The 15,555-nt window shown below is 38.5% G+C and overlaps 1 protein-coding gene across 1 annotated transcript; it reads right to left on the bottom strand.

The window, feature by feature from the left end:
- Positions 1 to 1,163: 1,163 nt before the first annotated feature.
- Positions 1,164 to 6,500, bottom strand: LOC123257810. Its single transcript, XM_044717793.1, has one exon. The coding sequence runs from the start codon at positions 6,498 to 6,500 to the stop codon at positions 1,164 to 1,166; it is 5,337 nt and encodes a 1,778-aa protein (XP_044573728.1).
- Positions 6,501 to 15,555: the final 9,055 nt, after the last annotated feature.

Raw genomic sequence — 15,555 nt, 5'->3', positions numbered from 1 at the left:
GTGCCACCTGGTTCTCGAGTCAATACCACATTATTTTCGCCGTGAATTTGCTTAAAATGATTTGCAAGTAGCTTAGATTGTGTTGTTTTACCAGAGCCGTCTATTCCTTCGAAAGTTATGAACATAAGTTTTATAATTATAATACTAAAAAAGAATATGCAAACAGTATACATAGAAACCGTTTGACATTTAAATAATAAGACCGTAAATTACATGTGGTATAATAATAGTCTATGGTTGCTCTGAATACTCCTAAAGTCGATTTTAGTTTTACTGCAAAAGATTTTAATCTTTTGGGAGTAGACAATAAATACTATACATTAAGTGACTGTTGTGGAAAAAATGGTCTTATTGTAATGTTTATATGCAATCACTGTCCTTACGTTCAGTCAATTATTAGTAATCTGGTAAGCGATGTTGATCAATTGAAAAAAGATTATCAGGTAAACACCATTGCAATAATGCCAAATGATGTAAATGAATATCCAGAAGATTCCTTTGAAAATATGATTAATTTTGCCAAGGAAAATAAGTTTACATTTCCATATTTAATTGATAGTACACAGAAAATAGCTAAAGAATACGGGGCTGTTTGCACTCCTGACTTTTTCGGCTTTAATTCCAATTTAAACCTTTGCTATCGTGGACGTTTTAACGACGCAAAAAAAGAAAAGGTTCAAAGCTATGAAGTAGGAAGTAGTGACTTATTTCAAGCTATGAAATTTATTGCAGAAACTGGTAATTCTCCAATTGACCAAAAATCAAGTATTGGCTGCTCAATTAAATGGTCTAATTCTACAGGTTAAATATCATGCACAGTGGCTCTCAGCATTTGTTTGATATTATAATTGGTCAGAAATGAGACTGCTTCTCAGTGGACTGTATATGAATTTTGTGGTGTTTATTGATTGACGGTTAAGAAATAACTGAATAAAGTAAATGCGACGCAGCGCAATGATGCCTTAGGTATACATACATAGATTTACATGTGTGAGAAAGGGAAATTATTAAGTATATAAGAAAATGGCGGCGCGTCGATCAGCGTTGCCATGGTTATGTGTATATAGAACTTCTTACAATATGATTAAGGGGAATTAAGATTCATGTTGCCTAAATCTCAGCAACATGAATAGATACAAAGTTGCCCAAATGCATTCCGTTCCTCAACATCCCGGCCCGCCCTGAAACATCGTTTCTGAATTTGGTAAAACTGCGATCTTGGTTATAGGGCGAGTTGCTTCTCCTGAAGCAGTTTTCAATTTGACAGCACGAACTCTACCATCTGTTCCTGTGTGAGTTGAGATGACCCTTGCAAGTGGCCAGGCTGCTGGCGGAGTATTCGAATCCTTGATGAGAACAACTGATCCCAATTCCACATTGGGTTGCGGGGTTCCCCACTTGGGGCGATGCTGTAGCGTAGTTAGGTATTCCTGGTGCCAGCGCTTCCAGAATCCTTGGTATAGTGCTTGAACTCCCTGCCAGTAGTCCAGTCGATTTTCCTGTATGTGGCTCATGTCGCCTTCGGGAATTGTTGTGAATGATCTGCCTATCAACAGGTGTGCTGGAGACAGATATGTGACGTCGGTGTCCGGTGTATAGTACAGTGGTCTTGAGTTTACCACTGCACTTATTTGTGCTAATAGGGTGTGCATCTGTTCAAACGTTAGGATAGTGTTGCCAATGACGCGGCGCAGGTGAAGCTTGACTGATCTTACGGAAGACTCCCACTTTCCTCCCCAGTGAGGTGCGTACGGTGGAATGAAGACCCATTTAATGCCTTCATCTGCCAATGTCTGCGAGACTCGATCCTTATGCTGTGAAGATGCCAGGAGTTGTTGCATCTCGTCCAATGCTCGCCTTGCTCCGACAAAATTCCTGCCATTATCACTGTAGATTTTTGCACATTTTCCTCGGAGCGACATGAATCTTCTCAGAGCTGCCAGAAATGTCTCCGTGCTGAGATCAGTGGCTAGTTCCAGGTGTAGTGCCGAGGTGACGAGGCACACGAAGAGGCATATGTATCCTTTTGACTTCTTAGCGTTGCGACCCTTTCGATCCTTGAGAGTAATTGGTCCAGCGTAATCACATCCAGAATTGACAAAGGGAAGTGATTGTGTGATTCTGATACTTGGCAAGTCGGACATGAGTTGATGCGTAGTATGGAGTCTTTGACGAATGCATCTGATACAGTTGTGGGTGACCTTTCTTATCAGGTTGCGTGCTCCAATTATCCAATATCGTTGGCGAACTATTACAAACAGTGCAGATGTGCCTGGGTGTAAGTTTACCCAGTGCTCGTGTTCCAGGATTAGCTTCGTAATCTGGTGTGTCTTAGGAAGTAATATCGGGTGTTTGACTTCTTCTGGTAATTGAGATTGCCTCAAACGGCCTCCAACTCGTAGCAGACCATCCTGTCCAATGTACGGGGTTAGCTTGAATAACTGCGACCTGTTTCGCAGTGGTTGATCCTTTTCTAGAAGCCTTCTGTCATCTCCAAAGCACGCCTGTGCGTTCCGCAGGCATACTACTTGTGCTGCCTTGATTTCTTCAAAAGACAGTATCGTGGATTCGACTCGTTTTCGCGGCTCTTTCAGTCTTTGAATAAAACGTAAAACATAGCCCACGGTATGTACCAGCCTTTGCCAGGATGAGGCGCGGTGGACTAGTTCGTCAAATTCAGATAATGAATTGTCCATCTCCTTCAGAGTGAGCATGGCTGTTGTCTTCAATTCGTCCTGTGCATGGGTTTCTGAAATATTCAAAGAGAGTTCTGAGTTTTGCATTTTGACTGTATACTCATCTTCATCGTGTAGCCAAGTGGGTCCGTTCCACCAGAGGTGAAATTCCATGAGCTGTGTAGCCATCATTCCCCTCGATGCACAATCTGCGGGGTTTTCCTTTGAGCTTACGTGATGCCAGGCGTGTCGTGGCAACGTTTCAAGAATTTCCGATGTGCGATTTGCGACAAATGTTTTCATCTTCGATGGTGGGTATGATAACCAGGCTAATACAATTGTTGAATCACACCATGCGTAAACTTGTATATCCTTGTGACGTAAACCATCCTTGAGTGATCGTACCAGGCGACTTAGCAGCAATGCTCCACAAAGCTCCAGCCGTGGTAGTGATTGTTGTTTCAGTGGTGCTACCCTAGTTTTGGCAGCCATCAATGAAACCGAATATGTTCCGTCTTCATGTCGAAACCTACAGTAAACAGCAGCAGCATATGCCTTGGTTGATGCGTCGGAAAAGGCGTGTAGTTCAATCGAGTCCTCCCTGTTGGGAACAAATCGTGGTACTCTCAGCTTTTTTAGCTTGTCGAGATCTGCTCTGCACTTGAGCCATGGTTCGGCAATGTTTGGTGGCAGCTTCGTGTCCCAGCCCAGATCCAATAGCCATAACTGTTGAAACATGATTTTAAATTGAACCACAATCGGCGATAATAAGCCAAGAGGGTCAAAGATACGCGCAACATCTGATAGGATTTGCCTTTTAGTACAATTCGTATTTGATGTCAAGCATGTCTTGTACATCAGCTGATCGTCGATTGAATTCCAGTAAATTCCAAGTACCTTTACTGCTTCTTCTTCTCGTTCGGTGCTGGATTCGCGTCTGCAGATGCGTGATGAATTGGACACCCACTTGTCGAGTTCCAATTTGGCGTGTGACATGAGTTCTAATAGCTCATTCCTAATAGCTATTAGCTCATTCTCGTTGTTCGATCCAGTAAGTACATCGTCTACGTAGAAATCCTCCAAAAGGATTTTCGATGCAGTAGGATATTGCTCCTTGTGGTCATATGCCAGTTGTTCTAACACTCGTACAGCCAGGTATGGTGCACAAGCGGTTCCATAAGTTACAGTGTCTAATTGATAGTGCTTAAGAGGCGCTGATGGATGCTCTCGCCAAACAATGCGTTGATAGTTTTGATGATCGGGGCTTACCCAAATTTGGCGAAACATTTTAACGATATCTGCGGAGAATACGTATCTATACATTCTGAAGCGTAGGCATACGGAAAAGAGATTGCGTTGAATACTAGGCCCAATGTGTAATACGTCATTTAGTGCAACTCCGTTAGCGTCCTTAAATGACCCGTCGAATACGATCCTAAGTTTTCGCCCAACTATAGGATGATGCGGCAAATAGAAGAAATTGCCTGAATCGAAGCTTGGTGTTCTGATTTCGTGCATATGGCCAAGACTGATGTATTCCTGCATAAACTTGATGTACTTTTCTCGTAAATCCTGATTGCGCTGTAGTCGTCTTTCTACAGCCATGAAGCGGGATCGCGCTCCCTGGAACGTGTCTGCAAATTTCGGGTTTGCTATTTTGAAAGGTAGCTCAACTATATACCTTCCAGCGTCATCCCTTTTGTGAGTTTCTAGGAAATGTTTTTCCACCTTGTCTTCGTCGGGATCCTTGTGTGCGTAGCAGCTTACTTCTTCTATCTCCCAAAATCGTTGTAGGGTAGTGTCAATGTTGCATGTGGAGAATAGAGTTGTAGTTGTTGGAGACTGATTAACTCCAACCGATGTGATGACCCATCCAAATATTGAAGAAATGGCAATAAGATTGCCCATGTTGTCGTGCATCTTTTGGCCGGTTAAGGTGGCCCAAACGTAGTCGCTCCCCAATAAAATGTCTATCGGGGCCACTGATGCGAAGTTGGTATCCGCCATCAGGAATCCATTGAACACATTGAGCGATGATGGATCTACATTGTGTCTCTGCAGCGAAGATGTGATCTTACTTAGAACGTGTGCGGTAATCTTTAGAGTGTTGTCCGAAACTCTAGATTTGAGATGCAGCTGAGTGACCCCTCTGGTTGCCTCAGCCTTGATGGCAGAAATTCCTGACACTAGGATTCGTGATGATGAACGTGCTAGCCCAAGTGCGTTGATGCAACGTTCCGAAATGTATGACAATTCAGATCCACTGTCGAATAGTAGCCGGCAGCTTGTATATATCCCATTTGCGTTTTGGACATATACCAATGCAGTCGGCAGCGTGCTTTGGCGACGCCCATAATTGTTTGGAATTGCTACAGAGCCTTGCGCGTCTGCAGCCGATTGTGAGCCGTATGCTCGGGCGATGTGACTCACTGTCACCGATGTAGTGTGAGAAGCGTCCTGATTACGCTGGTCCTCCCTTCCTGTTGACACGGTCTGTGCCGTATCCTGCGAATTGATCGTGGTTGCTGCAAAGCCTTGCGCGTTTGCAGCCGGTTGTACATGCAATAAGGTATGATGCCGAGCATGGCATATCCTACAGTTGAATTTGGATTCACACTGCCTGGTAAAGTGTCCAGGCTTCAAACAGTTGAAACATACCGATTTCTCTTTTGCCGTTGCTCTTCGTTGTTCACAACTTAGCGCCAGAAAATCCGCAGATCCAATCAGATCGGGTCCGTTCATGTTGCCCTTGACGCCATTGCTTCTCTCGACAGCCATCATAATATGCATAGGTTTTCTCGCCTTTTCAACTTGCTTGATCTTGCCATCCCCGATGCTTTGTCGTTGACTGAGTTCAAACTCCTCACAGCGTGTATCCAGGAACTTGAACAAATCCTTGGTTGTTGGTGAGTTTAAATCGCGGCTGTCCTCGATCCATTTGCGACGTGTTTCTGCATCCATTTTTTGCAAAATTAGAAAAATGATCCAGCAATCACGTGTGTTTTCTCCAATTGCGTCCAATGCACGAACTATTTCGTTTGCTCCATCAGTCACTTTCCTTAGCACTGATACATCAATCTTTGTTGTTTCTGGTAGCTTTGTGAACTGTTCCAATAATGAAAACACAATATGGCGTGGTCTGTCGTACCTCTCGTTCAAACGCGACACAGCTGTTTCATATGCGCTGTCAGTAATTGGCAAATGTGCAATTAGATTCGCTGCTTCATCGGTCAATAGTGATTTCAAATAGTGAAACTTCTGTGTATCTGATAGTTGTCGCTTCTTATGGATAGTGCTTTTATAGATATCCCAAAATGCCGGCCATTCCTTGTAGTCTCCCGAAAACCGTTTGATTTGAATTTTCGGTAGTTCATTATGCGTTGCTACCGCGTTCATTGCGTCATCTTGTGAAATAGGTGTACTTGCTGCTTCAGAAACAGCCATTCGTTCTAGCATCTGTTGTTGTTGTTGTAGTAACCGGAAAAGTGCATCTCCATTACCCGGCATTGACTCATTGCTTTGAGTGCTTGTTTGTGGCTCCAGTGAGCGCTTTCCTGAGACAAGTAACTCCCTTGCCCTCAGGTACCTTCCTTCGTACTCCTCGTAGTCGTCGGCTGGATCTACGTACCCATCGACCGCATCGTGAAGCGATATCTTGTCGCCAATCTTCTCGAATTCGCTCCATGCCAAATCCAGTCGATCCAACAAGACATCGATTCCATCCTTCGTTTGTGTTGCAGGTAAACGCTCAGCTAAGGACACGATCCTCGTGATCGTACCCTTCAGTCTGCGGCGGCCTACAACCAGCAACTTGTATTCCTCCATTTAAGGCAATACTCCGTGTAGTGGTGAATTATTTCTCCAGTCAATCCGGCTCGAAGGACCAAAAGCTTTACTATGGTCAGAAATGAGACTGCTTCTCAGTGGACTGTATATGAATTTTGTGGTGTTTATTGATTGACGGTTAAGAAATAACTGAATAAAGTAAATGCGACGCAGCGCAATGATGCCTTAGGTATACATACATAGATTTACATGTGTGAGAAAGGGAAATTATTAAGTATATAAGAAAATGGCGGCGCGTCGATCAGCGTTGCCATGGTTATGTGTATATAGAACTTCTTACAATATGATTAAGGGGAATTAAGATTCATGTTGCCTAAATCTCAGCAACATGAATAGATACAAAGTTGCCCAAATGCATTCCGTTCCTCAACAATAATTTTGCTTTCTGCTGCTGTGTTTATAGTCATAGCATTTTGGAAAATGAATATTAGTCCAGTGCTTGGTTACTTCGTTGCAGGTGCAGTTATTGGTTCTCACGGATTTAATCTGATACACTCAGCTGAAGCAATGGATAATCTTGCAGAATTTGGTGTAGTTTTTCTATTATTCATTATAGGCCTTGAATTGACATTTGAACGCCTGATCGCTATGCGTATTCATGTATTTGGGTTCGGTTCTCTTCAAGTTATAGTTACCATGGTAGCAATATGGTGCATCGCTCTTGCTTTCGGAGTGAATACGAATATAGCAACAGTTATTGGTGGTGGGCTTGCGCTATCCTCAACAGCAATAGTGTTGCAGGTTCTGCAAGAAAAAGGTTCTCAAGCAAGTCAGGTTGGTAGATTGTCGATAGCAGTGCTATTAATGCAAGATTTTGCAGTGGTACCATTAATAGTATTGGTACCTTTACTTACTGGCAATTCTGAGCACAGCCTGATAAGCTCATTGGCAGGTTCATTGGTGCAAGCAGCTATTGCATTAGTGCTGATATTTATAACTGGTAGATTATTGCTTAGACCTTTATTTTCGGTTATTGCTAAAATGGAAAGTAATGAGATCTTTATATCAACAACGCTTTTAATAGTATTAGGAGCAGCATTTATTACTGAGCAATTCCATTTATCGTTAGCATTAGGTGCATTTGTTGCTGGATTGTTAGTTGCAGAAACAGAATATAGACACTCAGTAGAACACGCAGTATTGCCATTTAAAGATTTGTTTCTTGGCTTATTTTTCATGACTGTTGGTATGTCCATCAATACCGAACTTTTACTCAATAAGTTACCACTAATTACTTTATTATCGATTATCCTTATCGTTTTAAAAACATCTATTATATATATATTGTGTAGATTTTTTGGGTTTAAGAGTGCACCTGCTATACAAGCTGGGTTACTGCTTTCACAAGGCGGTGAATTTGCGTTTATTTTATTTCGCTTAGCAGATGAGCTAAATGTGCTACCAAGTGAAATCGCTCAAGTACTTATGATGGTAACTACAGTAACCATGGCTTTCACTCCTCTTTTATCAGGGCTTGGAGATTGGATAGCAAACTCATTTAGCACTGAGAAAACAATATTAGATGATGAAGCTGTTGAAACAGATACACAAGATCTTTATAACCATGTGATAGTTGCTGGATTTGGTAGAGTGGGATATATGGTAACAAAAATGCTTACGGCAGAGCATTTAAGTTACGTTGTTGTAGATATTCAATCGAAAATAGTCAAAGAAGGAAAAAGTGATAGTTTTCCTATATATCTTGGAGATGTTACAAGATGTGAAATTTTAAAATCGGTAGGAATAGAAAGAGCTCAAGCTCTCGTTATTTCAATAAAGAATGAAGTTACTATAAAAAAAGTTGTTTCTTTAGTTGCAGCAAATTTTCCGCATGTAAATATTGTAATACGCTTACCAGATCTGAGTAATGTGGAGGTTTATAGAGATCTAGGAGCTAGTAAAATTATTCCTGAAACATCTGAGATAGGATTGCAGCTAGGTGGAGCTGCACTGAGCCTTAGTGGTATTAGCGAAAGTGGAGTTACGTCTTTAAAAAGTAGATTCAGAAAAGGCAATTACAGTATGTTAAAAGACCTTGGTAGTGATAAAGATGAATAACTACTTCTCTAATTTTATGTACAGAAAGCTTCAAGCTTTATTGAGGTTTTGCCTATGGTAAATTATGCACATAATCAACCAAGTTAAGGAAAGTGCAAACCAAGTGATTGCATATTCCAAATGCTTCATTGGCTGTATAGCTAATTTGCTGCCAAAATTGTTCGGCCACAATATACACTTCTCTAGCTTAATACCTAACTCATTGGAAATTTCCTCTGTACTCAGGGTAAACCATGTATTCGAAGCAGTATCGTTCTTGATAAACCAATTTTTGCTTTTACTGCTATTGCAATATAAAACTCCACCTGCAGCTACTTTTTCAATTTTTGCTCTTTCCTCTTTTTTTTCTTTAACTATTCCTTTGTTCACTAGCATATAATTTCCAGTAGTAAGTAGCATAGGAGATAACACATGATAGCCATGTTGTCCTGCAAAAACATATAGTTCTATGTCACTTAGAATCCCATCAATCTTGACATGCCTATAGTTAAATTTTTCAAGGTCGTTATTGGGCAATAGATGAACAACTGGAAGACTCATATTTTTGATAATATTATTCTTCCAGTTCAATCTGAATACTTGCCATAATCCTAATAAAAAAAGGAGCAAGCAAGGTACAATTAAAATAAATACTATTTTTTTTAACACTCTATATTTGTGTTCTTAAATAGTTTTCAACACCCATTAGTTCAATAAGGTCAATCTGTTTTTCAATCCAATGGAAGTGCTCTTCTTCATTTTTTAACATCTCTTCTAATAACATTACACTAACAAAATCTTTTTCTTTCTCAGCGATAGAAATCGTTTCTTTGATATCCTTAATACCTTTTCCCTCTAATTTCAAATTAGCTTCTAAGATTTTCCGTATTGTGTCTTTTGTAAACTTTCCATCATGCTTTGATATTTCGTTTGTATCCTGAAAATTTGGAACTCCTTTGAATAACAAAATTCTTTCTGCCAACTTGTTTGCATGTTCAAGTTCTTCGTTAAGCTCATTTTTTACCTTTTCTGCAAGTCTATTAATTCCATTGTTTTTGAGAATCGCAAAATGCAAAAGATACTGGCGTACAGAAGTCAGCTCATTGGTCAATAATTTGTTCAAATGTTTTACTATCTCTTCATTCATAATCTTCCCTTAGTTCAATTCATCAGCATAATTTATATGATAACGATAGTTATAGCAACTCATTTAATAGTTCCTTTGATAACAACCGTATTAAATAGCATGTCGTGGTATGTCTGTTTTTTCTTAGAGAAGCAAGCAACTAGATACCAATAGAGGGTGAGCAGCACTATCATTACTTTCAATGCACTCAAGACATTCACTAATACTTCCTGATCTTGCAAAAATTCAGTAAGGATAACTGCTACACTGTTTAACAAAGGAAGAAAAAACTGGGAAGTGCTTCTGTCAAACGCTAAATTCAAGTCTATTTTAGAATTATCTAAATTGATAGTATATATATTCAGTAACTGTTGGCCGGGAGTTGCTTGGGCCTTTGAAGATATAAAATATGTGAAGTAACTACAAATTACACACATGTATGATAGATGTAATATCAACGGAGAATCCTCTAATAGCAGTATAATTAATAAAGTTGGAATTAATAAAATTGCTACATCTACTAAATATGCGCAAAAGCGCCTTTTTATGCTGGCAATCTCTGTCATTACCTATCTTCTAAATACTTTATTATAAAATCTGTAAGTTTATCAAAATGTTGAAAACATAACAAATCTTCATAACCGCTTATTGATTGACCGTATATAATAGGTAAACAATTGGCATTTTGTGCACACAGAACATCTGTGATGCTATCACCAACGAAAAACACATTTTCTCTATTTATAGGCAACGTACTCTCTTCTAGTGCAAATAGCAGTGGGGTTGCAGATGGTTTATCTTCCGCGGTATCGCATGACCCAACCACTCTTTCAAAGTAAGAATCTAGTTTAAAATAGGCAACTTCTTTACGTAAATTAGTATTTTTCTTATTACTTACTATTGATAGATAAACATTGTGGCTTTTCAGTGTCTGCAACATTTCCTCTACTCCTTGATTCAGAGCAATGTTTTGTAATAGCGCATTATCTAAGTATTGTTGATATATCTGATTTGCTTTTTTCCACTGATCGCCAAATAAACTGACCATATAGCTCTTTCTCGACTCATGGGAATTTCTATCAGCAGCTTTATTACTATACCCCATTGAGTTTATGGTATGCTTAATAGCATTAAAAATATTATCTTGAGTGTCAACTAAGGTATTATCCCAATCGAATACTACTGCTAATGAGCTATCTTTCATCTCTTATATAATTATACATTTTAACTTAATAAGTAAATAGCATTTTAATGAAAAAGATATAAATAGGACGCCCTTGATAAACACTTTTTACCACAAGTTATGTTAACTGTTTTTTATATAATTAGCTAATATACTGATTATATGATATGTTTTAATAGGTAACAGGTATGGCCCAGACATCTAAAGAAAGTGTTGAAAAAAAGTTTAAAGATGTTTTTGAACGTTCTCCAGGTGCTTTTCCAGAAGGTACCTCATTAGAAAAGAAGGTTAATTATATCGCAAAAGGAACAAAGGCTCTAAAAGCTGTGAAAAGTAAGGAGCTTGAGAACAAAATGAAAAATGTTGCAGAATTGAGTCAGAAATTTGAAAGTCAAAAAGGACGTGCAGATGAAAAAGTACGTCAAGATTTTGAAAGAATTGCTGAGCTTGACCAACAATATAAAGGGAAGGGCATCTTCACAAGTGAAAAAGTTGCAGAGCCAAAAAGTGACAAAAAACTCCAAGACACTCCGAGAAAAACTACAACAGCAGTTAAAGACCTTGAACATAATACACAAAAAAAGACTACTGAAGCTTCTGTGCAAACAGCATCAGAGCACGATTCACAAACCGTTAATCCCTCAGTGAGCAAGAGTTCTGTAAAAGAGAAGCTCAACACTGAGCCGGACAAAAAAGATAACACGCCTCAACCACAAGAAAATCAAAAAGAAGAAGGGTTTTTGAGTCTTCTGAAGCGCTTTGTTAAGAAAATATTAGAAAAATTTTTAGGTGAAGGTGAAAAGGATGTAGAGAATGCTCGTGGCATGAAAGAAGATGCTCAAAGAGATACGTCAAATAACGAAGAGCAACAAAAGAGTAAGCAGCTTGATGAAATTTTAAAGGACAAAAGTGTAAGCGAGGGTTTGAAGCAGGCAACAAAGCTTGAGAACCCGGCAATAACGCCTGTTAATACTCCTAAAGTGAATGAAGTAAACACGGGTCGTGAAAGGTGATCCGCTTTCAAGCTTCATTATACCGCCACGAACCGTCATACCGCCGCGGTATCTCATCCGCTAACAAGTAGCGGGATGACGATTGTCAGGGTGTCATCCCAGTGTCCCTATGATGTCATCCCAGTGCCCTGACTACTTGGATCTAGCAAGCTTTGCTTGCAAATAAGTCTAATACGCGTCGCGTTTTATGCCAAAACACAATTGGAGTTACATGCAAAATAGATCCCAGTGTCAGCTACTCGGATGACAAAAAAAGGAGCACTGGGATGACATCATTTGTTGTATTTAACAAAGTTCGTACTTAGCTTCATGTTAGCTATAAACATTAAGAAATTTACCAAGCGAAAAAAAAGGCAAAAGAAGCCCCAGCTAATATCTATTTTAGAACATTGGCGTTTTTTAAGTCTTAAACACTGCAATTTAGCTGCTTTTAAATGCAACTCACCTTAGTTTAAATGTTTAAGAAATTTACTAAGCAGAAAAAAAGGCAAAAGAAACCCCGTGTTAGCTAGTTGTCACTCCCTAATCCTGCAAATTGGCGTACTATACTGTCTTAAACGACTTATAAGCGCGTTTCAGCTTGTGTAGGTAAAAACCTAGAAATATTGTGAAGACATAAGGTGCACATAGTGCAAAAAATTAAAAATAAGACGCCAACTACGTTGTTTTCTTGCTGTTTAATCTGCACAGATGAAGATAACTGAATACCTTCAGTTTCATGATAAGGGGGCTGGCGGAGTTTGTCAAGTAAGTTTTTTCGTTTCTAACGGTTGTTGCCAAAAACTATGCAAGAAGTCTATTGACAGGTGATTAAATTATAATGTAGCCTATCGCCGTATATCCGGGGGTGGGTTGTTGTGAGGCTTTTTCACTTTTTATTCTTGTTAATGTGTTTTTCTCTGTATTACTATGCGGGTTTTATATTTTCGCCCTGCCCAAAAGCTACGGTTTGCTTTTCACCTGGAGAAGATTGTGCTGTACCGATAATCAACGTAATAGATCAGTCTAAAAAATCTATCTTAGTTCAAGAATATACATTTACTCTTGGAACAGTTGCAAAATCTTTGATTAATGCTAAAGAACGCGGTGTTGATGTTAAAGTCATCTTAGATAAATCGCAACTCTACTCAAAATATAGTGTTATAAATGAATTATTTTCAGGTGGAGTACCAATTTGGATCGATGATAAGCCAAAGATTGCTCATAATAAGATAATGATTATTGACAATCAAAAAGTCATCACAGGGTCATTTAACCTTAGTAAGACAGCTAAAAAAGGAAATGCTGAAAATTTATTAATTATTACAGATTATCCTGAATTGATTCAGCAGTATGTGAAAAACTGGGAGGCACGAATGTCACAATCTTACAAATACGCTCCCAACTAATCGAGAGCGCTTGCTCAAAATCAGTTTTAAAAACAGCAAGGGAGAGCTTTTTTGATTGATTGGCATAATGATTATGATATAATGAACTAAAAATTTAAGGAATAAAGTAATGGATTATATAAATGATGCTGCCGGTAGCTACACTGCTATTCATGATTTTTTTCAAAACAACGGTGTTGGAGATTACAAAGTTCAATGCAATTATGGTGGGGTGCCGTATGCTACTGATGAGTACGTGCATTCTGGCGATAAATTTTGGAGTAATAATTTCATAGACTCACATTTTGGCAGGGAAATAAAAATGTATCCTCAAAGTGAACTTTTAGCTAAAGAATATGCTGGAAATACGTTGCCAGTTTCAATATCACTAGATAAGGATTTAATAAAAATGAAGGAATGTCAGAAAAAAACGAAATTTGTGGAACTAGAAAGGGAGTCAGGTGATTTAGTGCATGATAAGCAAAAGTATGTAAAGTGTTACACAACAAAGCTATCATATGATGATGTACATATTTACAATAACGATAAAGTTTCAACATTTAGCATAAAATACGACGTGCCAAATGATCCGAAATACAGTTTAAATATAACATTTACAAAGGTTAATGATAATAAACCAGGATTTTGGCAGAAATTTAAAAATATGTTTTAACGTGACCATTCACTGGTTTTTACTCAATCAACCAACAACAGTTAATATCAAATTTTTATAATTAAAAAATATGCTATTTTTTAAAACTTTCATTCTCCTTGACTCTGTCAACTTCACAAAACAACTCTTGGACCAAATGTATCTGGCATAACACCTTTTGGTAATTTGCTACTTCTTTTTTTCCGCATCTCCGACAACAGCCATTGATATTCCACTACATAAGGCTTGATTTTTGGTAGATCAACTTTTTTATGAATAATACTATGCTTCTCCTTAAATTGACCATTTACCCTAAACGCTATTAGCTTCCTTAAAATTTACATTAATGCCTATTTTGCCTAAACTGAAGCGTCTTTTCCAATTTTTTCTAGCATCAACTCAGCAGCTTTTTGTTCAGCAATCTTTTTACTAGAAGCGCATGCAGAAACTTTACCATAATCTTCTATGCAAACTGATATAGTAAATTCAGGATTGTGCGCTGGTCCAGTTTGTTTTACAAGCTCATACTCTGGTAAAGGCAATTTGTTTTTCTGAGTCCACTCTTGCAGTGAGGTTTTAGGATCTTGAGGGGGGTCAAGCATGCCTTTAGCTAGCTTTTCCCAATATTGGATAATAAATTTTTCAACATTTTCAAGCCCGCCATCAATATAAATTGCACCTATTAGTGCTTCAAGCGAGTTTTCTAAATTTTTTAAGTTACATCTCCCTCCATTGCAGCGTTCACTATTATTCATGATGATAAAGCTGCCTAATTTTATTTCTTTAGCAACATTAGCAATGGTGTTGCCACAAACTAAATCCGTCTTTCTTTTTGCCAATGCTCCTTCTTTTTCTTCAGGAAATAGTTTAAACAGTGTGGCAGATACAACCATATTCAAAACACTATCGCCCAAAAACTCTAGTCTTTCGTAGCTTACAATCTGGTTTTTGCTATTCCTTTTATTTACGCTTGGGTGAGTTAGTGCCTCTTCTAATATTGCATAATTTGTAAATTTATAATCAATGATCTTAGATATTGCATCATTCAAACTCTTCATACCAATTATTTAAAAGAAAAGCACTTTCTACCACCTTTATACCAGAGAATTAGTTTTATTTTATTAAAATAATACCACCAACTTCCAAAATTAATGTATACAACCCACCACCTCACTAATGTTACTAAATCCATCTCTCCTTATTAGTTCTGCAAGTTCTACATTAATTTTGTTTACAACTTGAGGTCCGTGGTATATGAGAGCAGTGTACAACTGCACCAAAGAAGCTCCTGCCTTTATTTTTTTATATGCATCAGCACCACTTGAGATTCCTCCGCACCCTATCAATAATATTTTGCCCTTAGTAAATTTGTACATATCGCCCAATAACTCGGTTGAAAGTTTAAACAGCGGTTTGCCACTCAACCCACCACTCTCATTATGGTGAGAATGCAGATTATCTCTACTTACCGTAGTGTTGCTTACTGTTAATCCGTCAATCTTATATTCCAACGCAAGCTCAGCGATATTTTCTTTCGTTTGCTGATCTACATCTGGTGAGATTTTTAATATTATTGGTATGGATTTAGAATTATCAATTGATTTTCGGGTTAGAGTTACGGATTTCAACAATTCCGATAATTCTTGCTTATTGTGC

This window comes from Drosophila ananassae, assembly GCF_017639315.1.
Source record: "Drosophila ananassae strain 14024-0371.13 chromosome 4 unlocalized genomic scaffold, ASM1763931v2 tig00000066, whole genome shotgun sequence".
Classification (NCBI taxonomy): Eukaryota; Metazoa; Arthropoda; class Insecta; order Diptera; family Drosophilidae; genus Drosophila; species Drosophila ananassae.
The sequence above is the reverse complement of the archived record's forward strand: the minus strand, read 5'-3'. Positions and strand labels throughout refer to the sequence as shown.